The 27,656-nt window shown below is 38.9% G+C and overlaps 1 protein-coding gene across 2 annotated transcripts; it reads right to left on the bottom strand.

Annotated features, from left to right (window-relative positions):
• Positions 1-129: 129 nt before the first annotated feature.
• DCUN1D1 (defective in cullin neddylation 1 domain containing 1) lies at positions 130-14,416 on the bottom strand. 2 transcript variants are annotated; one of them, XM_074912191.1, is made up of 7 exons: positions 14,406-14,416; positions 11,995-12,211; positions 10,551-10,719; positions 9,822-9,952; positions 5,221-5,303; positions 4,879-4,975; positions 130-3,343 (listed from the first exon to the last, which is right to left on the bottom strand). In XM_074912191.1, the coding sequence occupies exons 2-7, from the start codon at positions 12,167-12,169 to the stop codon at positions 3,264-3,266; spliced, it is 735 nt and encodes a 244-aa protein (XP_074768292.1). In that variant the 5' UTR covers positions 12,170-12,211; positions 14,406-14,416; the 3' UTR covers positions 130-3,263. The 2 variants fall into 2 exon arrangements, with proteins under 2 accessions (XP_074768292.1, XP_074768291.1); XM_074912190.1 differs by lacking the exon at positions 14,406-14,416 and adding an exon at positions 12,759-12,812.
• Between the last annotated feature and the right edge of the window lie 13,240 nt (positions 14,417-27,656).

Raw genomic sequence — 27,656 nt, 5'->3', positions numbered from 1 at the left:
GTTTAAAAACCAAAACCAGGCAGCGTACCCTACTCAAATAAAATCTACAGAGACTTGTGGCAACATTATTTAAATAAAGTGTGAATGACAAAAGTTTATTAAATGCATTCTTAAAAAATTATAGCTTTCTTAAATAAGGATTTCTCAGTACGAATTTCATTGTAAAACAGTTCTGAAGCAAGTCATAAGTTACTTATTAACAGGTTGATTTAAAAAAAAAAAGTCATGTCTTCAACCATAGTTAAACAAATGCACTGTGTGTGGTGGCTTCCTTCACCTGCGTCACTGCAGCCCAGCTGGAAAGGATCAGCTCCATTTTGTACTTGTAAACATTCAGAACAAGCAGTAGGCAAGGTGTTAGAGCAGTTCTTAGATTTACTCCGCCCCCCCGCCCCCCAAAAAAAGACTTGCCGATAAAGTGTATTTTATGCAGAAGACAAGTTTTTTCCCGGCTTAAAAGGACATTCTAGAAATAACTCTTACAAATAATACACTCAAACAATGCATGAGAAGACTTAGTCATGGCAATTTCACTGGAGCTTTATTGCCTCTGTTGGTAATGAGAGGGATTGTAAGAAGTTACATTTGAACTTACAGAGATATGTAAATGATGGGGTTTTTTTTTTTACTAAATATAATCTTGAGATTAAGTGTTTTATATCAGGGCACTTCTAATTTTGTACATATTTAATGTATAAAAACAGGTTACAAACTTGATGTTCGCTCTTTTTTTTTCCCTTGACATTTGGCAAAATGAAATTGATCTGTTTAAGGGGAGATCATCAAATTGAAGACATAAGCACTTACGAATTAAAGCAATCCAAGTAAGCAACTGTCTGCATTCTTTAAAAAAAAAAAAAAAGAAAAAAACCCACACAAATATATAAAGGAAAAAACCCACATGGCCACATCTGAGCGCATTTCAATACAAAATATTCCCTGTAACCAGGCATTTTGTCCTTAGAACAACACCCTGTTAAATCAATGTTTCTTTCAACTTCAGTCACTCATTTTTGAAAAAAATTTAAGATGCCATCATAGCACAAATAACCCTTTTCTGCAACATAATTAGTCTAAGTTTTATGTATTTCTTTATAATTACACAGTAATTATAAGCGTGTAGTACCAAACTGATGACAACACTATTTTGTTGAAAAGATCTTGCATTCAAAAGGAATATTCTTTAAAACACCACGGCATTACGCCACTACCCAATCTCAGACTTGTTTGAGGGACAAGTCTGTACTGGGATAAAAAGCAAGTCAGTTCTCCTCTCCAAACACAGCATACTTGAACTAATCAATCCAAAACTGTACCAAAACCCTCAAGACAGAAAACAGCACGCATAGATACTTCGTAGAGCTTTTTTTCCATCCCCACCCCACCCCATAATTTCAAATCCCCATTTATATTTACACAAAATTGAGAAAGGAAATACTGAAAGCAGCAAAACACACATTTTTTTGGCATAGCCAATTCCAGTAGCTGGAGGAAGTTTGCAAATGTTTCTGTGGAACTGTATTCTTGGAATAAATGCATAACTGGATTTTCTTAAAAGGGCACTGCTATAAGGGGAGCTAGCCTTATCATCAACTTCAGGGAGTACAAATAAAAATGCTTTAGCAGTTTAATGGTCAATTTTTTCCTAAAATACTTTTAGCATCTGCCTAAAAGTATTCTGCTGTTTAGTGCAAGTACCAATTGCTCATGTCAAAAATAATTCTGCCCTTGTCATGGGACTATTTAGAGCATGGATTTTAACCTCTATCCTTACTTGTAACTATAGTCTTTCTTTTCACCTGGAGCTTGGTATTTTCCAGCTGGTTTTACACAGTCTTTACCAAATTTCTTCACAAGTAACTAAGTGAGGAGTAAAAGACCGTGTTTAGCACAAAAGCAGCTCAAAAGCTCTTGTAATATTAAAAATAAAGAACTGCATCTGATAAAAACCTGTTTTGAACAAAGTTAATTTGATTTAGTTAAATGCAGTAAGACGATAAGAAGTAGTGATGATCAACACAATAATTTAAACAAACAAAGCCAGTGTAGTATTTTATATCTGGTCTGTGCTTGTTTGGGAAAGCTTTACTCTTAATTTCTATATTTGGCAACCACAGTGATATGTCAATTTAAGAAAAACTCAACAAAATAATTAAAAAATGGGTGTCATCCACAATGTACCTCTATGTTATAAAGATTTAACTTACTTCTGAAGGTAATGTTTTCAAAACCTAGATTCACATCAAACTCACCAGCTTCTTGTACAACAGGGCCATTTGTTTCATCATACCTCAACCATAAAAATTACATGTCTCGATTTAAAATACTGTATTGTGTAGCAAACATTTAAGACACAAATTCAGTATATTCAAGTTTGAGATTTCCACAGAAATGAAAAACCTTTCTTTGACAGACAGATAAGCATTTCAAAACTGTAATGAAATCTGATTTCTTACGTAATAACCTAGAGAATATTAGATTCTATCATGACTCACACAGCTTATCTCAATGACGCTCACTGAAGGCTGACTATAACATTAAACACGGGTGCTTTAAGTGCACAGTAGTTGTGTCGTACTTCAACTGCTCTCACAGTCAGCTGATGTACAATCAAACCATTCAGATAGGCACCTAGATACCCCAGTATCAACAACCTTGGGTTTTCTTACTTATTTCTGTAATTGTTTTTACCAGATACTCAAACTCACTTAGACGATACCTGTACTTTTCCAGAAAAGAAAAAAAAATATCGGACCCAGTACACTTAAATATATCACTCTCACAGGAAGTGCTATCAATACAGTCTTTGCAACTAGCCCCAAGTGTATATTTAAGGATTCTGTTAAAAATTGTTTTGATGTTGATTGGTATAATTCAGATGCCATACAACAGTTGTCTGATGATGACCAGCATTGTGCTTTATGTGAAACCAGAAACCTCAAAATAATTATAAAGCTTCTAGGACTTATGGGAGATGAAACTAGGGTGGTCCACCAAAAAAAATAAAAAATATCCATGATGAAATCCACAATGTTGGAATTTTAACGGGCAAGAGTGGTCCAGACTAGAAGAAAAGCCCAAACCACCAGTAGAAGAATGAAATATGATATGGTCCAAGATGTATCCTTAAAGGTTTGTCTCAACCCTCAGCCATATTGTGAGGATTGATCTTCAGTTCAGTCCAGCCAGCAGAAATTGACTGTGCAATTTTCCATTTCAGGTATTTGTACAGACTATGTACACTCTAGAAGGGTCCTTTAGTGCTACACTGTCGTACTTTTTGTCCCAGCAATTTGAGGGCGTGCAAATTCCACAAAGTCATCAATAAGAACTGGCCATGCCCCTAAAAGGAAAAGAAAAAAAAAAAAAAAAGGACCATAACGTAAGAATTCAGTTATTCAGTTCAACAAGGCATTATTTTTAAAGCTTCAGATCTGAGTAAGTTATTTATTTTCCAGTCTTTAATTAGGCATACTTTCAAGCAAAAAATTGTAATTTGATTTTCCTGCTTGAAATTTAAGAGCTGGTTAAAGATTTCTACATCATTTAAACCCAGTTGATACATATCCCTTTCAAGGGTCATACTTCCTTCATCTTCCTGACAAAAAAAAAAAAAAAAAAAAAAAAAAAAAAGCCAACAAAAATTCTAGCTTAAAACTGTCCCGTTTCTGGCACTAGAACTTGATCTCCAGGATGGCAATAGCTGCTTAAAAAACATTTTGAACATTGGATGAAGCAGTCTAAGCTGTAAGCAGCAGCATATCTTAACATACTACAGCATTTACTGCTCACAATTTGATTTTTCCAGGTGAATGCAGTGCTCATCTGTTAGAATCAGCATATTTAGTCATACCTGAAAACAGAAAAATGCACTCTGATAACCAGCAATATAGTATGAATAGAAGCTGGTATTACACTTTATGTACTCTTCCATATTCCTTATCAAGAGGTAGTTAAAATGCATATCAATATTTTACATATTATGAGCAGCCATATCCAAAGAGGTCCCCAGTCATGTGCACGATGCTCATGTGAAAGTTAAAAATATCTGTGGGCTGTTGGGTTTCTTTCCCCCCCACTTAAAAATTTTTTATTCCATATCATTAAAACATGTTTTCTGCCCTTAATCTTTCTAAACTACCTTGATTTATTGTGGGCAGCGGCCCATTTGCTCAATGATAAAGGAATGATAACTGTCCATAATTATTTAATAAAGTTGTAGAAGTTTGCTCCCCTCTGCTCTGGAAGTATCAGAAGTTTACAGTTTCCTCCACTCACTCAACTGATCTGCTGCCAATGATTGAAGCTGTTCTTGGCTACAGATGGACTGGAAGAGGAAAGATCAATACAAAAGTTTACAAGAAACACGCTTGGTAGGGTATAACTTATCGTTAGCAATCCTTGTAAGCTGCCAGCTTTGCTTTCATATCACTACATGTCCAATCTTCACATAAAGCAAAGCAACCAAACTCAAAAAAATATTCTCAGCTAAGAAATGCAATAACCAAAAAGCCCTACGAAGAAATGCACAGGCCGCGGAACTGGTCAGTTAGTTGAAAATGCCAAGAACTGTGCTGACAGAAAATCTGTGGTTTTATATGGACAGGTTTCAGGGTTTGTCTCAAAAAGGAAGAATTAGTATTTGAGCTCGGATAGAAGGAAAAAAGAAAATGGATTTAAGAAAGTTTCAGCATATTTTTTAAACCTGCCATAAGAAATAGATGATAATATGCACTGAAGTAGCTATAACTGAACTCTAGATCACCGGTGATATTTTAACTATGCTGCCCTTCGACAGCTGTGCCAAAGCAGGTACACAGTAGTAAGTGTAACATAAAACACCGCTAGAAGTTAATGAAAGAAAATGGAAATGTTTACCTTCCTCATCATAGTTAGACATATCATCTGCTATCATTGTACTAAAGTCTAGAAGAAGGTTCCAGGTATCCTTAGGAATTGATCTTTTATGATGTTCCTGTTTGAAGGGGTGGAAAATTTATGTTTAAAAATATAAATTAACACACCCTTATACACATTCATTTTTACAGTCTTGGACACATCCATATCCCCAAAAAAATATTTCTCTTGTACACACCATGAAGTGCAGTATCTGGGGTTGGGGCCAAAATAGTCTATTTCATCTACTCAATAATTTAAACATATTTATCTTACAAGTTTTGAAAATAGTGCAGTCCCGTTTATGTAAAGATTTAAACTTACCAACAAAAATTTGTTCCACAAGTCTAGAAATTTAAATCTTCCATTAAGTACTAAATTCCAGTAGGCAATGGCCATTTCTAAATCTGTAACATTAAAATACATTACTTTTAGAGATAGAAATTTCAAACATACAATCTCCACAGGTATCTTAACACTAAGATGAACTATATATGCATAAAGGTGAAAAGATTAATCTAATACAAAAATACACGTGGATCCTTTACAAAAAAAGCAACCATAAAGTGTTACACAAAAATTTTACAGATTTTGATACTATCACTTGAATATAGAACTGAAAATTGCTAATATTAGTATCTAAAATATCCAACCACACAAGGATATTTCATGCCTTTTCCTACCTAACAATACTTTAGTTAAAATTCAGTGAAATATTTTTTGTCTTAGAAATGCTTTCGACTTGAAAATCTGCAGCATTTTGTAGTAAGATCTGCTTTAATTTTAATATATAAAATACAATTTACGTAAAACTAGAATTTTATTATCTCATTTTTAGGGCAACCTTGTTAGAGGTGCTGGCATTGTAACACAGTTTTTGTCAAGTGTTCATTTCTGCCATCAGGCTTCCTTTTGGGGAAAAAAAAAAAATCTTTTAAGTACAGTATAAGCAGATGGTTGATAGCCAGTTTGTTAGTTGCTGGTCTTTTTTTTGGTTGGGTTGGGTTTGGGGGGAGAGGGTTTGTCGGTTTGGGGTGTTTTGTTGTTGTTTTCGGGTTTTTTTCCAAACACTCCTGTTAAGGTCTCGCTTGTTCTGAAACTGTTTCTCAGGAGGACTCAGGAACAAGAACCTCCTTACTGCCTGTCGGGCAACTGCGTGCTGCTGTCAGCAGTGGGTGCTGTTACAGCGTAGCAGTTAGAAAAAGAGACTGGTTAGTCTAACGTGTAAGGAATAAAAACCAAACCTCACCTCCCTGGTATTTGCCGAAGGCTAAACTGACATGCATTTACTGTTTATTAGTGGCATACAGTAACATGTTAGCTGATAAGAGAAAGTTACATATCCGAGTTATAAATCTCTACCTGAGGTGATGTCTATCACCAGGAATTAACAAGGACCTCTGTAACAAAATGCTACTGACCTTGATCTTACTGAATTCAGTATCTGTCACCAAGTACATACAGTAACCCCAAAAGGCTACCTAGTTAAGTGACCTCTTTCTTAACAAAAGTTCTTATGTATTTTGCAGTCTAGCAAATTTCTTCTGTAAACAATCCTCTTGCAAGAACAGAGAGATGAGGCAACAAGATCAACTGCACCTCGGGGAAAAAAAAAAGAAAAAACCCAAGAAAACCATTCCCTTCCCCCCAGATGCCCAAACTATTTAAAACAACAGGGAGGTACAGATGCCCAAACTATTTAAAACAACAGGGAGGTAGATCTTAAGAAGTGAAATCAATAGTAAACAAAACAAAGCATGAAGTCTGCATCGCTGAAGGGAAAACGGGAGGTGATGGGGGGAGTTTCTGAATTGTTTAGTGTCTTTAACATTAAAAGTTCTTCTCAAACAGCATATTCACATTATGCTGCTTCCTGACCAAAGTAAAGAATAAAATTTGTGGAGGGTTTTCCAGCAGCTGAAAAGGGGTGTGATTTCAGACAAAAGCATAAATTTGACTTTGGAGAAGCAGAGACAAATTAAACAGAAGTCACAAATCCTCAGTAAACAAGCCATATGTGAAAATAACAACTTATTAAGGAGTATAAAGGCTAGGTATCTCTCTTTAACAGAAGATTCAGATACAAAAATATGCACTTCAGCTTTCAACTAAAACTACTGTCTTTCTAAAAATGAAGAGATACAAACTTCAGATTAAGCTGACCAATTCCTCAAGGAAAGTGATGAGAAAATTAAATTTTATTCACTTGTGATGCATTAATAGCAGGCATACAAAAATGCAAGGACATCAAATCACAGCATAGTTACAGTGGTTTATAAACAAACACTATAAAATGCGCATTTCAACATGCTTATACAATTTTGAGATTATTCTTGTGGGTAAGCAAATGCCTTTGAAAAAACAGATCTCAGGATGCTGCAACCTCAAACTCATTATATGAGTCCAAACACGTAAAGCACAAAGACATAATGCCTTAGGACAAACTACATGTTTTAAAAGAAATTTCACGAAATCACAAAATTAGAAAGCAAAAATGTAATTTTAGGTTTTCATAAGAAAGTGAAAAAATGCTCAGGAAAGTCCTCGTGGATCAAATGTGAGAGTCTCAAAATATATGATTCCAGTTTTATCCAGCGAGATGCAAGAGAAGCAAACAATGTTTGAGACAAACATCAGCTAAAAGGTATTCTCAAATGGTATGCAAATATCGCAAGAACTTTCAAGACATCCACATTACTTACATGGTAGTAAGGAATTATGCTGAGGAAATGCATTTCCAGAACTGTACCTGAGCTACTACACAAGGTTTGGAAGATTAGAGACCAATATACATTAAAATCAATTTGCAAGTTCCTACAAGCAGTTATTTAGACACTCCAAAATTAATTGCCTAACTAGGAGCACTTACTTTTCAGTACTGTACTTCTCCCAATATTCTTTTGCTTCAGGGTTTCCAGAATTATTCTGCCCCACTGTAAATTCATGCCTAGAACTGTGTGTTTATTGGCACCAAAAGGGCTAGTTAGCATCCACATTTTAAGCTCAGTTCTACAGCACTTCCAGACCCAGACTTAAAAAACCCAAACACACACAAAAAAGCCCACCTTATACTATGTATATGCTACATGGATCTGAGAAAATTATACTTGTCTTGGTCACTGTTAGAGCTTAACCTGCATAAAGAAGCTTTAAGATGAGTGCGAAATAAAGCGAAGTACTTAGTTTTGCAAATGACTGAGTTTTCCTGGTAAATAATTTTTACTGAAGTCTGTTTCATCTGGGATACTCAAAAGATTGATTTCTATATGGGACTAGGGAAAAAAACAAAAATTAAGAAAAATAATTTAATTCTTCCTTATACCTCAGAAATATGGAGAAGAAAATGAGAGGTAAGTACTACATCTGACAGTTCTGTTATTCTGAAGCTTTGAGAAAATTAATTAAAATGATCATGTAATTATGATATAATTGTAATTATTATATCATTGTAATTTGTCATTTCACTTTTACCACGTTATAGGGATTCTGCAAAACAATCCTTGTTGCGTAAAGCTGTTTAAAGACTAAAAACAACATACAAATGTTACAATGGCAACCATAAAAAAAACCCCACACCCAAAACCCTGCAACCATTGACATTGCAGAACTGATTCCACAGACACTCTCCATAACCTAACTTCTGTCTTCTCACAATTGAGTTACTGCCCACATTATTCTTGTTGTAGCAGCCTAAAAAAATTAATATGACTACAAGAAATAAGAATCAGTCCATTCATTAATTTGAAGGATTGAGGTCTAACTACATGCATGCACAAGTATTTTCAAACAGTTCAGCGGTGCTCCTTTAGCTTCTTCAAAGACAATGAAACTCACAATCCAATTGAAAACAAAAAACAGGATACAGAACGATGTTAATGATACAGAGTTGAAATAAAGACACGGAGCTCTTGCTTACTTATTTTTCATTATTCATTTTAAAGCCAGAAGTTGGTCCACATATAAAAGACAATACAATCAAAGCAGAATGCTCATCTTTTCATAGCACGTGAATACAAAGCTGGTCAGTGGCAGTCAGTTTAAAGCACTGAGAAAAATAAATTCATAAGCTGCCAAGAAGAATCTACTGGCAAATCAGTATTTTACTTCTCAAAAATAAGACAGTTAACAGTCATGAAATACTGGTTATGGCTAATATCTCAACTATACTGTAGATAAATGTGCACTCTAGCTGGTTAACACTGCTGCTTGAAAGAAATTTTTGTTCCCTCATTTTTGAATAGACAAGTTCTACAGTTTGTTCATTTAGTTCCATCAGAGCTGTGGTGTTCTGTCATTATTTTTAATAAGTGATTCTTCCACTTCACCTGTTACACTAATCAAAAGCACAATCAGCAGAAGAGCTCTGAAATAATAAAAAAACCATTCAGTGAGCTGAGGGGAGAAGAAGGTTGTAGATAGGCACCTATTACCAATGGCACAATAACAACAGGCATCAAGCCCAGGATATAGAAATCTATTTGTACTATTCCAGTTCTATTTTGCCAAGACACTTGCAAGCATTTTCAGTGTTACAAGAGACTGTACAAGTGTACTTGAGAGTTTTACAGCTTAAATGCATCCTAAAAAGGAAAATTCAATTAATCTGTTCAGTGCTGCAAATTCTAAGTGATACAATTATGACTTTAATGTAAGGCCATAATCCATCGTGCTTACTGAGAACTGCACACACTCTTAGTGAAAGAATAAACCTCTGTCATAAAACTCTGTAGTCTATATTAATGATGCAGATATTTCTATCAATTTGAACACCTTAAATTGACACCTGTCTTCCACAAGAGATATGTATTTTATCCTAAGGATGATTATCTTTCACACTCATTGGATCACAATACAACTTTCACTTACTGCTTTAATCAGCCATTTCCCATATTTACAAATAAATGTTTATAATTAAGAATACATACCTAAACCTTTCTGTCCTGGATTCTTTGCAAAGTTGAAAGTAAACTGATAAAAATCCTTAAATCTTCCTGGCTCTTTTAATTCTTGTTCCATTTTAGGAATCTGGGCCTTGAGTTTTTCTATGCTGTCACATCTGCATTTTAAAAAGCATGTTTGTTTATATATTATTCATTTTGCCATAAAATAGAGGACTTATAACAAATTTATAAGCTTTTTGTGGGATACAATACAATTATCAAAACAAAATTCAGGAAGCCTTATTTAGTCTGCACCCATGCAGCAATTTCACTTCTTTGTTGTTATTTCTTCACATTGCTGTTTGCACATACTAGCTGATACATCAGATTCTATAACCCACAAGATTCTTCTAAAAATGTGATAAAGATTACTACATTCCCATAAGCAGAGAGAACCCAGGTATGCTAGACTGCAGACTGATATCCTTGCTTTACCTATCTGAGAAGCTCTATGGCAACTAACTGAAACACTCACGCAACCAAGGCAAGTAGCACTCACAGCTGCCTCCCTTTTCTTGGTCACTAATCATCTAGCACACTGACAGCAGATGCGTTTTTACAGAGGCAGACAAGTGATGCTAGACCTCGAAAAGTCTCTTTAGTCTGAAAGTACAATGTGACTGTGAATTCCCCCAAACAGGGCTGTTTCACCATACATTCCAGCTTCTAATACCGAATTACACGGTCAGTGTCCAATACTTACTGCACACTTACCCTAGCTCAGTCATTCCATCCATGAATTCCAGCTTTGAAAATTCACACTGCGTTGCAGCTCGGAATTTCCATGCAATGATGAGTACAGTGATGCTGGCTGGGTCAAGAGCTAGATCATCACAAAACTGCTGTATACCATCTATACCAATTTTATTTTCATCTTGAGGATCTTTGGGATATAAAAGTTAAGTACATCAAGAAAAACAGATTTTGGAAAAAGCCAATTTGTTTAACAGCTGAACTTAGGATAAGCAAACACTTGCAAGAAGTCATTTTTGGGATCAGCCCTTCCAAGTGAACATTTTAAAGACAAAATTAAATTAGTATTTTCAATGGTTAAGCTTTAACAATTGAGGCAGTTACTACAATAAAGCCTCCTGTACAATGAAGCTTGTGCTATTTCCACTGAGAGACAAAAGCACCACAAACATTTGTTTCTGCCTAATAATATGCATGATACTCTGACTCATTCCATACAGAGAACAGTGGTCCTTTCCCACCAGCACACTTAATTATTAGCATCTTTGGTAACATTGCCAATCTGTGTACCATTATAAGAAATTCTGCAGTGTCCGTGTGCAAGCTGTACTGATACAGTAATAAAATCTGCCCATAAACTACTAAGTCGACATTAGTTTTATGCATTTTCTGGCATCACCAGCATGCATGAGACTGAACGCGGTAACCTCCAGGAGAAAAGTTATGCTGCCCCATTACCGGGTATTCCAAGTCAGCCAGGCACACTCCTCTTTCCACCAAGGAATCAACATCTGGTCTGGAAGTGAGATGCTCACATTTCAAGTGCACTAATAAAGATCTACTAATGCAAGCCAACAAAGACTTCAGGAAAATGGTATTTGGATTATGCACGCATATGAAAACTGACAGAAAATGTAGCACTCATTTGTAGACTTTTTTGAAGTGCTAAAACACGGAATTTGTTCTACTGTATTGAATCCACTTTACTATTTGTGGCAGGATATCATCAGTTGAACACTGGCTATATAACAAAGAGACTTTGTTTCTTCTTCCACTCTGTAACTATCTGATAATAAGCACAAGATGAATAAAAATTAAGGTAGAATCCATCCTTAGTATGCAACCTTTCACTCTGTCAGGATGGAGTCCTGAGTGATGTGCTTTCCCCAATAGAATCACCTAAAAATCCATGTTAACCATTACAGTTACCCAATGTACATGCAATTCCAGTCCCAGACCCTAATCTTGTATAAAGGTACATATATTTAGAGCACATAAAGTAACTGCATGTAATCCTTGTGAAGTGGAAGCCTACGTATATTCCCCTTCTAACTTGTATTATTAATAATACAAAAAATTAGTCATTTAATATTTCCAAGCATAAGAGCACAGCTGCAATAATACACTGTAATGAAAAATACATACATACAGCTAGGAAATAAACCTTAAAATTCAGTGTACTCACCTTTGTATCTGTTATATAGTTGTTCTAACTTCTTTCTGTCCAATGATCCTTTAACACTCTCTCGTATATAAAGTTCAGGATTTTGGAAAAAGTTGTCTGTTGCAACATCTAACTTCCAGTCATTTTGAGACAGACAACTCACTGCTGTCTTTTCACTAGATTGCGTGAAGACCATAAATTGACGCACTTTATCCTTCTGTGATGATTTCAACTTGTTCTAGTAAAAACAGACAATACTCTAATTAGAAATGTTTTACCGGACAAAAAGAAAAACTGAACCAAACAAAACATCAGTAATGTTAATTTTTTTTTAAATCAGTACCTTTTATAATTTTTCCAAGCAGTCAGACTTCCTCTAACTGATAGGGCAATTAGACACTCAAACCACTTATTTCCTTTTTTTTTTTTTTTTTTTTTAAAATTTAAATTTACCTTCATTCTAGGTACTTTATATTTTAACAAAACTGAATTAAATCATCACAAAAATAATTCTGGCAATCACAGAAATAAAAAATGGGTATTTTTACTGCATATTTGTAGAGAGTGCTGAAGGGCATAGCAAATTCATACACAGCTGTAAACTGGGATGCCTTTCTATTTAAAGCAATTTTTGGTTTTTAAAAATAAAAAAACCATTCTCCTCTTCATAGAAGAATGCTACACATACTAAAAAAAGGCAATTGAGATACCTAAATAAATGGCTATCAAAATATTTGATAAATTGCCTCAACAGATGCAGCAGAACAGGCTGTTTAATCGCTTACCATCGAGGCTGGCATTCATTTAGTCCCAGCTGACCCAACTAACAGACACACCAGCTAGTGCAGGACGAGGAGTGAGACCACGCTGCCAGGAACAGGATCTCCTGATGTGCCTCTTGATAGCAGCAAGGCACTAGGCTAGGTCATCCCCTTCAGGGAGCTACACCAAAACAGCTTAAAAGACTTCTTTTTTAAAAAGGAGATATTTCACTTTGAAGGTGCTCAACTCCACCTACATAATTTGCAAAACACTCCTGTGAGGAGGCATTGTCTCCATTTCACAGGTGCAGCAACTGAAGCTAAAAAAAAGGGTAAGTAATTTTGCCGGGGGCAGGCGGCAGAGCAGTAGCCAAGGTGAGAGCTCTGGAATTTCAGGCCTCCTGCCCAGACCAAGAGACATCCCTCTGCTCTAGCACAAAACTGAACGGAGAACTTGCTGCCAGTAATTTATCAGTATAGAGGGAGGGATTCCCAAGGATATTTTTTGATAAGGGAAAGCACACTCTATCTCGAGGGTATTAGTTACGCAAAATTAACTACTGATCAGGAGAAAGCAATCATACAGCTCTTGCACTAGATACAAATTCAGTACTAAAGTTCACTCAATATATTCAAAGCAAAAAGACTCCTAACATTACAGCTTGGTAAATAAAAGTTCTGACTTCTAAGTCAGGATTAGATTTCTTACATGGCATGAATATTTAATTTATAGTTTCTATTGCATTGTAACCAAAACTTGTATATTCTGTTCATTATTGCAAATTCCAAATGCATGGCTCCTTCTCAGGGAGTAGGAAAAAAGGCCAAAAAATCTCTAGACGTGATAAACTATCCCCAGCCAAAGAACAAACGGTTTAGGAGCAGTATGAGCTCACGCTCTTCATTCCAAAGCATAATTAGTGTCCAGTCACATTATCATTAGAAAAAAGAATTAATGCTTCAGAACACAAATTCATCTGCCCTAAAAGTCAAAATCACTTTTCTGCTGCTTGAGGACAGTGAACATGAACACTATTATTTGTAAGAGTAGTTAAGTTACCAGCTTCGGAGTCACACCTTTAAAAAAAAATACAAGAGCATCACACTTGACTTAAACTGATACCCACATAATATACTAAACAGGTCGATACCCCTTAATTTAAGAATCCTTAAAAAAAAAAAAAAATCCTCCCCAAACCAAAACAACCCCATATCTACAACACTTAGCTGAATTCAGAATTTTAGCACACACTGCAGACTTTAACACAGTGATATTAGTTAGGCTATAATACTTTTAAAGGTGCAATGTGTTGCTGCTTTATTTCAGTCTTACTAATTTTCTCACGTTTCTGAAACTCAGATTTTCAGAAGTTTTTCCAGGTAAAGGTCAAGCCCTCAGAGCAGGTCCTGCAAAGACCCACTGCTGACAATTTGTGCACGCTTTTGAGTTTCACAACAGACATTCATCACTTTACAATATTGAGCTCAAACTTCCACAAAAATCACTTCTGCTGACAAAGCCATGTGGAATGACTTCCTGAGAGGACTAATGGATTTTTAGATGCAGTTTTAAAAAATACATTGTAAACTCAAATATATTAAAACAAACCACTGAATGAAATCTCAGATGAAGACAAAACAATCTCAAGGCTAATTTTCTATATCAATTACCAGCTTCTTCAAATCAGTTCCACACTGCCAGACTGCTGCATCGCCAGACTCAGCTGCACTACAGGGCAGTCGCGCTTATGACCGTAGCTTTTCTTTTCCCTTTTTTTTGACAAAGCTGGTGCCTTTAATCACTAGGTTTTCTGTTTGTTTGTTTGTTTTAACATGTAAACATAAGTATGCATATCCCTTTTAATACCGAGTATTCCATAAAACCTCAAGAGGCTTTGTTCTGCCCTACTCCTGCAAATGTAACCTCTAAAAGCAACGACATACAATAAAAAGTCAAGGAACAGGTTTAAAAGGGCTTCGCTGTGGATGCCCAAGACCACAAAAGGCAGGGTGTTTTGCTCATTGTCACATAAAAGGAGAAAGCAATTTATTAGATAAAAAAATTGCAGCTTAAATCACTTTTTCTGATAAAATTTAAATCCTATATATGTACATGAGATCCTCCTGTGTTTGGGGCTCCCTAAGTGATAGCAGCAATATAAAACCTTTTTCAAAAGAACACTGAGTTTGCCAAAAGTCAAGCAGCTAATGACACTAATCAGTACAGCATTCAGTAATCTATTAAGATGCAATAAATCACACTGTTCAGCCATAATCTTCTTCCGCAATAACTATATTTTTACTGGTCAAATATAAGATTATTTTTAATGAAGAACTGCTAAAGACCTTTCTTTATATCCGATGAATGTTTCCACAGAAGCTTGCCAACATGGATGAGACACTCCACATCTTAAGTGACTGGACAACTCTTTGAAGGCCTACTACAGGACAGCAAGAGATGAAATTACTGCTGAGTTTTATTATCCTATTATAGCTCTTCTTTCATCACATTAAAAACCCACACTTCAAGCAGGAACAAGTTCCAAGCCTTCTGCACTTTTAAGGGCTATTTCTAGAAACTGAGCTCTAACAGTCTATTATTTTTGAAGTGTGTAATACAGAAGCCAGAGCAACCTATAACCTTTAGTCCTGTAGTCATCAGGCAACAAATACCTTACACTGCAATTGTATGTACTGTAATGCAATGTAATCCATTTAAAATAGCTCAGCTTTAACACTAGTTAAAAAGGAAGATAGAATTTTATTTAACAGATTATCTGTCTTGCTAAAATATACAAGTGAAAAACAGATGCAACAAACTTTCTAGTAAGTCTTTCCACTTGGGGTAAGGGGAAGAGGAAAAATTCAGATTGGCAAGTCTCTGAACAAGTTTGTGTGGTATCAAAGCTATCTTTCACAATGAGGATGTCATAAGAGACAGAAAATGAACTTACTTTTAAAACACAGAATAACTTCTCCAAATGAAAAGCTACTTATGTAGATTCATAAAACTACAATAATGACATCATTCTAATGAATGCCTAATAATGCTATAACATTGATTTTAAGATGAAAATTTGCCCCTCCCCATGAAGTACCAAATTTGATAATTCTAATTCAGTAGCCCATTCTTGATCAGACACTTCAGTGAAAGATTAAAAATAAATACTTGGGCTTTTTTTCCACAAGTATTTTTTTTTCTGGACTCAGACTGAAACTCCCCCCAGTCTAGGAGGAAAAAAAAAAAAGCTAGAACCGATCTGCCAACTCTGACTACATGTTTCCTCATCTTCTACACTCAATTTTCAGTCACCTCAGAAGCAAAGATCAGCTCTGCACGCTGGTCATCCACGTTTTCTGGATAGCTAAGAGCTGTATGAGGGCTCCACTCTCCTGGATAATGTCCATGGGAAACAGTAACAACCTTCGTCCCACACTGCCTGGACTGGAGAACTGAGGATTCCTACCAAAACCGTGTTCTTGGACTTTGCTCAAAGGTTTATACGCGGCCGCCAGCTAGACAAGCAGTGCACGATCAGCTTGAAGTATCACTGTCCAAAATTCCTTACAGCCCCCAAAGAAGGCATTCACGTAGTTACTCCTGAATGAGTAAACTGCTTTTCACTGTTCCCTTCCCAGCCACTGCTTACAGACGATCCGATTCCTGCTAACGAAAGGAATTTGAACGATGTGACATCTGTGCTTTTGTTTCAGTGAGGACTCAAAGAAAAGCCTGTTAAGTTCTCCTGCACGTGACAGGTAAAAAAGCCTTTTCTAAAACAGTATCAACCTCCACAATGTCTAGGCTTTTACACTATCTGCACTTAAACTCTAGCAAGAGACCTGGCTGCGGGAAGCATCCTTGCACTTTCAACAGACCCTTAGTGACATCAGTTCAAGCCCAGCATAACTTCAGCCCGCAAACAGAAGAGAGGGCTTGTGCATGGAGTAACCTTACAGACCATGACTGCCAGTTTTGTTGCATCTTCATGTGATACTAACGGTCTAGAGAATATTGCTCTCTTACAACGTCTGAATCATTCCACATTGGGCTGCATCCATTAAAGGAACGTAGAAGGCACCTGCAAATAATCTGGTTTACTGCTTGTATTCAACAAATAAATGGCTAAATCTTAAAAGGCAAAATCATGAATATTTTTCTGTGTTTGTTAAGAAAATAAAAGTTAATCAGAACAAAAGTCCGTGAATATACCGAATTACATTTTAATCAACCAACTGTGATGGCATGCATGTATACTACCAAAAAAACCCCATCAAATCCAAGTTGAAGTCAAGAACAATTAAAGAAAATAGCCATAGTTTCTGTATAATGTAAACAAACATGCCCTTCAACTACATTTTATTTTCTACAGCAGTTTCTCAAAAAGAGAGCACACAAAGTAAGATTATCAGGACATTTTTAAGCTTCTTCTTCAAACTGGTGTGAAATCCGTTTGTCTGCAGTGAAACAGAACAAAACTTAAAAATTTACAAGGTTTGCCGAGATACAAAATCCAAGGAAAAAAATCAGAAGCAACATAAAGTAGCTTTTTTACACCCTCTGATGTTCTTTTAGTGCATACAATCATTTTAGTACTTGCATATGGGCAGAAAGTCTTTCATAGAAGATATATATAGCTACCCAGAACAGAGTAGTTGTAAGAGTGTTTTAAGATAACTCACATTAACCTGAGAGGTGAAGCAAACACCAAATATCAGGGCTTTTTCAATTAAAAAAGGACAAAAGATCTGTCAGTTGTTTAGCATTCTTTATCTGATCTGGGGCATAAGCTGTATTCAGCCATTAGAAGCTGCATTCAGGCCTTATATTTGCATTGGCATCATAAAACATGAGTAAAATATCAAGAAATACATAATAAATTTCACACCTTGTTCTCAGAGTAGTTAATATTCCTGAATAATTTTTTCACGGCCCTAGTTAAAAGTGATTTTACAGTATAAGTTTAAAGGGTTCTCTGGTAAGCTGGAAGAGGAAACAAGATCATGCACCATATTGTCTAGCACTCCGACTACTCCATCCTAACCATAATGCCAAGAACCTACAAGTTTTACCATGGGAGAAACAAAACAAAAAATTAATATCAACAAACTGCTACAGACATGAATATGCACCATACAAAACAGCCTTGCAGAATAGCTTGTTGAGTGAAACACTACATAACAATGTCATGAAGTACAGTAACATTACAAGAGACACCGTCAGACATGAAATTCTTGCAATACTAAATTTTTACAACTTCCTGTCACCTGAGGTTTGCAGTACGAAATTATGTATATATCAGCATAAAAATATTTTTCAGAGAACACAAACTGAACAATATAATAGACAGTGTAAATAGAGATAAGGTTAGTATCTGGCTCTGATAAAAATATGGAGACTCACACACTTGCCTTGATTATCACACATAGTCCTAAATTCATGAAATCGTTCAGAATAGTATAGGTAGTAGCTCTTCTCAGAGAAGATGGTTTGGAATAAAATGGACCAGTGTGCTACTTTGTCTTGATCTGCAGGCACATTACTTGTCCTCATGATGAGATGAAGCAATAACATACTAACAGATAAGGTGAAGCAGACCACTTCTACAGATGCGGCTCTGCTCAAATGAAAATGTGGGTAAGACAGGCAGATTGCTATCAGAAATCCAAGGATTGTTGCCAGGCTGCTGTACTTAAGCACTGGACACAAAACACTTTTCAAGTAATCTAAATAGCCAGAGCAAGCCTAACAGGCTGCTGTAATGGTTCCCCCTTCCAGATACCGGACAAAGATACTGGACAAAGACAGTTCGAAGCCAGGAAGCCGTTGTCCTGAAAGCAGGGGCTGTATGAACACTGGGGAGCCTAAATTAGAGCCAGAAGTGCTCTAACTGGAGGTGCTGCATGGGCGAGTAGGAGCCAGGCCACAGCTGCATCTGCTGTGCTGGACAAGAAACCCAGCCCCAGGAACCTGCCACTGCCACTGGAAGGACTAGCCAGAGCAGCAGTGCATAGAGGGAGAAAAATAGGATGTGGAATCCAACATTTCTGGATGGAGATCTTCAGATCTCTGCGAAAAAGTTTGCCTACTCCTTCGCCTAACTACATAGAGGATTTTGACATACCACAAATATAGGTAAAGAATCCTATACCTGGGCACTCGAAACAATTCACAGCTGTATTTACTACTTTATAAAAGCTGCAGCCTGTCATTTAGTCCCACTTCAGTGTCTATGTCATCCTTTCACCTGAGTGTTGGAGTCAAGAGGCACAACCTGGAAAACAGCTGTTTGCACAGGGGCTAACAAGGACGCTCGGGGCCACGACCAGAGTATTCAGATAGCCCCTCCAATCTGATCAACACCAACCTATCAGTATAGTATTGATCCACTGCATATATCTGCTAGTTCTTCGGTTAAGCATTTCCAAGAAGATTAAGCAGATAGGATTCTGCTGTTTCTCACAAAAAGCTATTCTCAGAACAACATGCCTCACTATTTCTGTTACGCTGTCACTTACTACAGTATTGTTCAGTTTAAATTTCTAACCACCTAGCCAGCCAGTAATATATGTATGCACAAGACATCAACCGTGTATATATTTGCATACCTATGCTGAATATACTGTAAGACAGCTCTAGGTGAGTTTTATGGAAAAAAGTCTTGTCTTTTGACTGACTGAGATGGTCCCAGAACTGCAGAAATAAAGACACCTCTACAGTCTGAACTTTACCCACACTTTAGTTTTAAGCTCCCATAAAAAACTCAAGTGAAGATCTACACAAAACTATTCAATTAAAAGTTATACTAGTAACATAGTGACAAGTTTATTAGAGCTCCATATACTACACCACTAATTTAAATGCTGGCCAACCAAATTTTTATGCCATCATAACTCATCAGCTAAAGGTGACATTTTAATTTTTTAAATATGATTTTAACACTGCTTGCCAGAATAATATTAACTGCAGGTATAAGATACCTTTCTATCAGTAAGTGTACACCAGTAGATCTCAGACTCCCTCCTACACCCTTCCTAAGACAATACAGCTGCTAAAGAAAAGTACTACTTTAAACTGTGCAGGTGTAGCTAAAGTTGTACAACTCTTGTATAGAGAGAAGGCCTAGAAGCATGACTATAAACATGTTCCCTCGGGTGTGGAAGACACTGTGCAAGAGACCAATAAGGACTCCCCCCTATTTAAAGCTAGGGAATGTCTTTTTCTTTTGTTTAGGTGAACAAAAATAGCAAAATAGTGTTCCAAACACTGCGGTTTCCCTCTAGCAGAGGGAAGGGAGAAAGCGAGTCGATTTGAGTCCACAGCAAATTCTCAGCTATAAGGAAAAAAATCTTACGGAGAAAATGCAAGATGGGTAAGCCCTCCTTTACAGCACTTACATGAATAGGAGCCTCACCAAAACCGCAAAACAATTATCCAGAAATTCTCCAACAAAATCCCAGTTCAAGAAGGATCAACATGTGCAAGTTTCCCAGGGAACTGACAGTGCTTAATGGGCCCTGAGCCCCATGAAATCCTGAGGAAAAACTCCAAGTATCCCCTGGTTTCTGGCAGCCCCCTGCACTGGCTCCGGTCACCGCTGCTCAGCACCCCACACCGGGCACGGACCGGGCTGCCCACAGGACACCTCTATTGCTCCTGGCCCGTACAAAGGTGCCTGAACCCTCTATACAAAGTGCAAGCGAGAACCTCCTCGCCGTGAGGAGGCCTGGCAGAGCCCCGCCGGCCGAAGGCCTCCGCGGGATCCCGGCGCCCCCCCAGCAGGCCCCGACGCTCGCCCCTGCCCAGGAGCAGCCTCCCGCCCGCCAGCCCCGCAGCCAGCGGCCCCGGCCCGCCGCACCGCCCTCCCGGTCCCACATGCCCTCCGCACCCTGCTTGGTAGGGAGGCCGAGGAGCCCACGGCCCCAGGTCATCCCGCCCCGGCTGCGGGGCCCCCGCGACCGGCCCTCGAGCCGCTCCCGTCGAGCCGCTCCCGGACACCCCAGCCCGCCACGACTAGGCCCCAGCTGCCCCTGCGGCGCCGCCGCGGCGGGCCGGCCCCGAGGCGCCGGGCCGGGCCGAGGGGCGACCCGGGAGGACGCTCACCATGTTGAGGGCTGTGCAGGCCTCTTCCCTCCCGGCTCAGGCGGAGACTGAGGGCGGCGGCGGCAACGGCTTCCTCCGGCGGCGGCAGCTCCCGGCTCCTCTCGGGCCCTTCCGCCGCCTCCCGCTCATGCGCAGTGCGGCGCATCCCCCGCGCCGGGAGCCGGCGCTGCGCGGCCGCGGCGCAGCGGGCGGGAGCCTTCAGCGGGGGGCGGCCCGGCAGCCTCCCCTGCCTGCGGGGGGCGGCTCCGGCCCCGGCCGGGTTCCTCCGGGAGCGGCGGTGACCGGCTGGCGTCCTCCCTCCCTCCCTCCCTCAGCGCGGCGGTTGAGGCTGCGGCGCGAATGGCGGTGGGTCGTCGCACCGGGGGAGGGGGTCGTCCCGAGGAAGGGAGGGGAAAGGCTTCGCGCTCGTCTGGGTGTTATGGCGGGGTCGGGAGCGGGGGTGAGCCCCCGGCGGGGTTGGGGGAGGAGAGGCCGCGGAGCGGAGCGGGGGGGCTGTTGTGGTGGCGTCGGGTCGGTGGGGTCCCGCCGGCCTCCGAGGGGCGCGGGCCGCCCGGCCGTCCCGCCCGGCTCCTTCAAGCACCCCCCGGCTCCTTACCCTGGGATGTGCGGTCACTCGGCGGCCGCTCTTCTGTCGGGAAAGCTCCTTATGCTCTTACTTCTTAAAAATCAAAAATGGAAACGTTTTGCGAGGGCTCGGTGCGAGCGCGTGGGGTGTGACTGCCCGTCCCTGCCGCGCCGTGCTCGCAGAGGCGTTTCGGTTCTTTGTGGCGAGCAGGCAGGTGCACAGCCCCGACGCGTGAACTTAGAAAGAGGTGAGGTGGAAAAAACCTGTTCAGGATGGATTCGCAAAGGAGGCAGAAGACACTTGCTGAGCAGCCACGGAGACCTGGGGAAGGCGAAGTCTCAGGGCAGAACCTTTAGAGGCGTTTTCTTAGGGGACCACCTCCACGTTTGTAAGATTTTCCTGCTCGAGGTTGTGATCCTCTCTGGGGAGCGGTTGCTTCCAAGTGGCTGTCGACAGATGCAGCCTTTTCTGCAATAACATCGATGTACCAGCAAAAGAGTTTGTAAGGGTTAAATCACGGTTTGTACCAGTATCCCAGACAGTTGTTTTTTCCCAGGAAAGCTTACTCTGCCTACTGCAGACTTCTGGCAGCTGAGGACGTTTGGGGAAGCAGAATATTTGCTGATAAAACTCACAGTGGTGGCAAACTGCTAGCTGTGAAGGACAAAAGTTCAAGATCTGATTCTTGTTCTCTCATCTCCTGCTGATCTGGGAGCTATCAAAGTAAGCTTCTGTATTACTATTACATGACCGGCATGATTGCACACACCACAGAGAAAGTAAGACTTCAGAAAGCCATTCATCATGATGGATGTCCAGGTTTTATATATATATATGTGTTTTTATAGATAAGGGTCTGAATTGCTTCTCACTTCACTGAAAGTCGGAGCTAAGCTTAGACAGAGTGTGAAGAGTTAAAGTAGCATTTGGAGAGGAGAATCAGGACTGTCCTGTGAAGTGTCCCAATTGTGCTGGTGTCCTGAAACAGTAAATGTAGTTGTCTTGATAATAAATGTATGAAAGTATGTGTGAATTCAGCCATCCTGAGAGACACTAGTTTCCTGGATACCTTGAATCCTACTGAAAAGCGTGGTTTTGAAATCGAGATTGGCTGCAAACTGGCCAGTGTAAACAGCTGTGAACAGCGTGAACCAGGCTAGGGGAGACAAAGCCAAACCTGAAAATCTGTTTCATCAGATTAACTAATTGCCATCACTATAATGTGCTGTGATGGCCCTCCCGCAATCTGAAGATACAATTTAGACCTCCTTGAGAATTATTGCTACATGTAGCAATAATCTGAAAGATGGACTGTGATTGCATTGGATTCCTCAGGACAGAGACAGGATTTTTAAATGGCTTGTTTTTCCATAATGTCTGTGAATCTTGATGCTTTTCTGTAGTGTAGGGTGTGTTGCTGGGTTTTCTGAGTGTGTGTTTGGGGACACATTGTATTTGTGTTTAGTTTTACCTATTCTTTTAACAAGTTGTATGTGAGATTCTTTTAATGTTGAAAAAGTATTTATCTTTTTCATTTTGCTTATATTGTCCACTGAATGAAATACGAAACATAAATTAGTTTTAATTTTTTCTTGTTTAGGTCCTAATTAAAAAGGTACTGAAATGAACATGGTCCTTTGCTTTATTTTCAAATGAGTTTAATCTAAAACTCATAATAAATTAAGGCCTGATGTTACAAATATTTAAGAGCACAAAGAACCTCACATGTAAGAGTGTTCATAAGCTCTAATAAGGTGCTACTTAAATCAGTAGACTCACAGGTGTTATCTAGAAGACCTGATTTTATACATGCAAATTATGTTTACTTTAAAAACATTCCTTGAAAAATTAACCATTGCTACAACTTGCAGTTCAATCCATTATTTTCATCTTCTGCCTGGGTTACAAATTAGCAATTTTTAAATTAGCTGCAGATCTGGTAGAAGTTGTTCTCAGTACTTAAATGTTTAGAAAACGTGCCTGCTGTACCATCTTTTTTTTTCCTGGAAGTTTTGGACTCTGCTTCCAACTTTGACTGACTTGATCCCTCTAACTTACTAAATGCTTCTACATTACAAACTCCCATTGTATGAGGCATGGAAAATCATACTTTAGTGCTTTGTAGGGGCTTCTTAGCAGGGCAGATAAAAATGGATGATTCAATGAAATATAAAAAAATAAGTGAAATGCAGATTAATGCTGTTTGGATGCACATGCTACTGTTCCGTGGTTTTTTCAGTTTGAGTGAAATTGTCTGTGAGAAAAGGAGTGACTTTCTACTGCCATTGAAGTTGTAAGTCTGGTGTTACTGATTTTAGTGGGAGCTACAGTATGCACTTCTGTCTTTGATTTCCAGAGTCCTTCCATAGGTATGTCTGAATTGCCAAATCTAATGTAAGTCACCCTCCCCAGAGCTCCTGGCTACCACAGCCAGGCTATCTGGTGCCTCAGCCTGAGCCTGTTTGATTAGACTGTCCGAGTTATCTTCTCTGTAGGTGGCACGCTGCAGTAGGCGTTTCCTGCCCAGCACACGCGTCGGGCCAGTCAGATTGCCCCAGTTCCACGCGTGCCCGCAGGCCTGCTGGCTGGCTGTGCAGCTGCAGATGGAGATCTGCACTTTAGTGACGCGTGTGCTGTCTGAATCTCACCCTTGCCATTTCTGAGCGAAAATAGATGCTTTGTAAAGCAAGAGGCACCATGAGCCTGCCAAAACCCATGTTTGTACATATTCAGAGTAAGTTCTCTAAACTGGGCTTGTTACATGTTAAATTCTGTAGAACTCTGTCCAGGATGGCACACCATGTCAGAGCAGTGATAAACAGCTCTGCTATTTGTAAACATGATGCATCCATTCAGCGATACAGACTAGAAGGAAATATTATTCATTGTGCAATTTGCATGCAGTATAATCACTGTGACCACAGTAACATGATGACTTGTTTAATTTATGGTAAGTCTGACACGCTTGCCTTGTTTTGTTGTGAGATCCAGTTATGGTTTATCATCTCATGTGAACCCTAGGAGAACCAGTCAGTGATTTATTTTAAAAATCCACGTGTGTCAAGTGGATAGTTCTGATTATAACATTGATCTGTTTTACAGTGACTTGAGCTCTCCTCTTTGAACAGATGATAGAGAAGCAAGTCTCACATGAAGTCAATGCCGAATCCATTCAGTGTAATCCCCTTGGTGAGAACTTCCACTTAGGGCACTTTCTGAGGAAGGGGCCCAAAGCTTTATGAAAGATAACAAGAACATGGAACAGCTTGTCCTAGAAATGTCTTTTTAACCTCCACATCTCTTTGTCAGCTACTTTATTCTCTAGAAAGTGAAACCACCCATTCATCTTACACTGACAGAGTAGCCATAAAGTGGTTGCCACTATGGCCCTTTGCCTGCCAACGCTGACAACATATAACTAAGAGAACAAAGTCCCATGAACTATCCTGCACAAGGAGATTCAGCACCACTCTGAAGGCATGAAGTTCCTTAGCATCCACAGGTATGGACCCAAGGGTCTGCTCCTATCCCACTGTTCAGCTGATACAGCTGGAATGTCTATATCAGCCCATAATAATTTTTTCTGCATTGAAAGAAACACAGAGGAAGTAAACAGTCTGAGTCCTCCTGTAGGTGTCCAAACAATTTAACCTGTAAACTGGCACATTGCCAGTAGCTGAAGATTGTTGTTAATAGGTCGCAGGGAAGGGTGTTCACCTTCTATTATGTTTTTAATCCTTCCTGCATTACACAAGAGGTTAACAAGTTACTACACCCAGTCCAAGACACTGTTAGGAGCTGGTTTACACGTGATAGTATCTCTGGGAGGGAGCAGGACAGGTTTATGTGTCAAAGAAAGAAAAGTCAGATAAGTGAGCATAAAGTCTGAAAATTTCTCATGTACCTAACTATACCCTGGCAGGCCTGAATAAACTGAGACCTTCCAGGACCCTTAATGGGCATACTGTAAGACTTACATATTTTTTTGGAACTCATGACAAGTACTGAGATACATATACTAAAATAAAGGCATTTTAAGTACCATGAATTAAGAAATGAGAGGGCAATAAGAATTGCAATAGATAGCTGATTTTTATGTGGTATGAACATTTCCTTAGTTCAGAACTTCTGTAAACAAGGTATGATCTTTGCAAACCCAATGATTTGAACTTTTGCAAGCTGTAAACCAGACAGTGCCATCACAGCTATGACTTCATGATTAAAACCTACACCTCTGAACTGCAAGCAGCTTCCCATTCTCACTGTAAAGAATTACAGGTGGTTTCAAGAATCTAGGAGACTGAGACACTATTATTTCCATATCACAGTGATTTTCTGTGTGTGCATTAATTGTTCAACTTAATAAAAATAAACCATCCCAATTCAGAGCACGTATTTTGCTTTTAATACACGCAACAGCAATTGAAGTTACATGTATGGGAGGCAGAGCCTTTTGCTTTGAGGTAAGCAGTCTGCAAGAGTAACAGAGACATACAAAGCAAGGGAAATAAGATGACTCTTACCTCCTGCCATACATGTCACACACATTTAGCCTTTTCCACTCCTCACACTGTCATAACAGCAAACTGGTTTTCAGGAACATGTCTGTCTACGCAACCCAGATAATACTGACTTGCTGATATCTAAGTGACAAATTGTAACCTTCATGCCAATGACGAGTACAATAGGGCAAACTTCAAGGAAAAACATGCATTATCCACATCCGTATATAAAAGTTCTGGTTTTAAATTGATTTATTCTAGTTCATCTTTTATCTCATTTTACAACTCTAGAGCAGGAGCTGTGTCTTGTTTCTGGGATGCTTAGCAGAGAACACTGAACATACTTGGGGTCTTTGGCTGCAATTATTGTACCAGCATTTATCACTATTTCAATGTGTGCCAGTGCACACTGATGAGTGACCAGAACAGTACAGCCCCAAGTAAGAGAGGCAAGAGAAGGATGCAGCTCTCAGCAGCAGTCTTTTACATCAGGCACTCTGGAACTTTGCTGCCTCTAGTACATTAACATTTCCTGCTTTCCCTACTTTTTAAGTGAGTAGATTAGCTGCCACTCACAGACATCAATTACCATTTCAAGAGAAGCTTTTTGGCACCAGAACTGTTTATATGGAAAACAGATTAAAGCTAAACTCCAGCTACCATTGTCATTTCAAACACCCAGTAGGACTCTAGACATGCATTTTACTTGCTTATTAGTGTTAGAATAAAAAATATGGGATATTCAACCAGAACATGCATGTTTATTTTAACACGGATTCATTGTATAATCAACAGGTTTTAAGCTAACATCACATGTCTCAAAATATATTGCATTGTTTTTAGAACCCAGGCTCTCATCTTTCAAGAAATACAATCAGTCCACATAAAAATAAATGCCAAGATTTCAATTATGAATTTCTGCAATACTGATTTTTTATTATGACATCCAGTAGTGTATATTACTTTCCAAATGGAATTCTTATGCAGAAGGCTATGCTCCAGTATCATAAAGATATTAAGTGATATTTACATATGAAGCATTCATGTGTAAAAGTCTATCATTTTGAACATAACTGTACAAGCAGTTAAATTATCTGTTGAGAACATATTTGTGTAAAAGCTGTAAGTTTAGACCTTTATCCACTGCTGTTGACTGTTCAGTAAACACATTCTACACAGCATTGTTGAGCTTTTTACAAATAGAACAGATAGAATGCAGTCAAAATAATTCCTGATTAGACCAAACAGAATAATCAACAGAAATAAATGTAACTGTGTACTGGTTGATACACCCTCTTTAAAATAGGTACCTGTTGTTTTAATAATTAGTGTGCTCAGATCAACTTTTTTTTTTCCCCACCACTGCCTTTTAAAAGTCCTGCCAAAACACTTGAGTGTTCATTTTTTAATCACCATGAAGAGAGAAGTTAGGATTTTCTGGTAACTAGGCAGTACAACCATTACAAGCAAGGATTCAACACACATTGGAAACTTTATTTTTACAATTCACTGGTATAGATATTTACTGTATAAAAGGTAAAAAAAAAAGTAGTAATGGTTTACCTACATCTGAAATTAGTTTTCCCAGCAAGCATGGAAAATAATTATTTATAAATCACTGTATCTATGAAGTTTGCAGTGTTTCTATTACCATCAACCTCTTTAAATAGGAGGAAATACAGGCAAGTATCTACTAAGTGACTTGCCTGAAGTTGCAGTGAGTCAGTGGCTGAGTCCTGCTCTCCTGCTTT

This window comes from Athene noctua, chromosome 8 (assembly GCF_965140245.1).
Source record: "Athene noctua chromosome 8, bAthNoc1.hap1.1, whole genome shotgun sequence".
Taxonomy (NCBI): domain Eukaryota; kingdom Metazoa; phylum Chordata; class Aves; order Strigiformes; family Strigidae; genus Athene; species Athene noctua.
This window is presented reverse-complemented; position numbering and strand designations above follow the sequence as displayed.

Coding starts and splice junctions, on each gene's coding strand:
- DCUN1D1 (XM_074912190.1), bottom strand. Junction 4,976..5,220: donor TGTGGAACAAATTTTTGTTG/GTAAGTTTAAAT, acceptor CCCTTCAAACAG/GAACATCATAAAAGATCAAT. Junction 3,344..4,878: donor GTCTAACTATGATGAGGAAG/GTAAACATTTCC, acceptor TTTTCCTTTTAG/GGGCATGGCCAGTTCTTATT.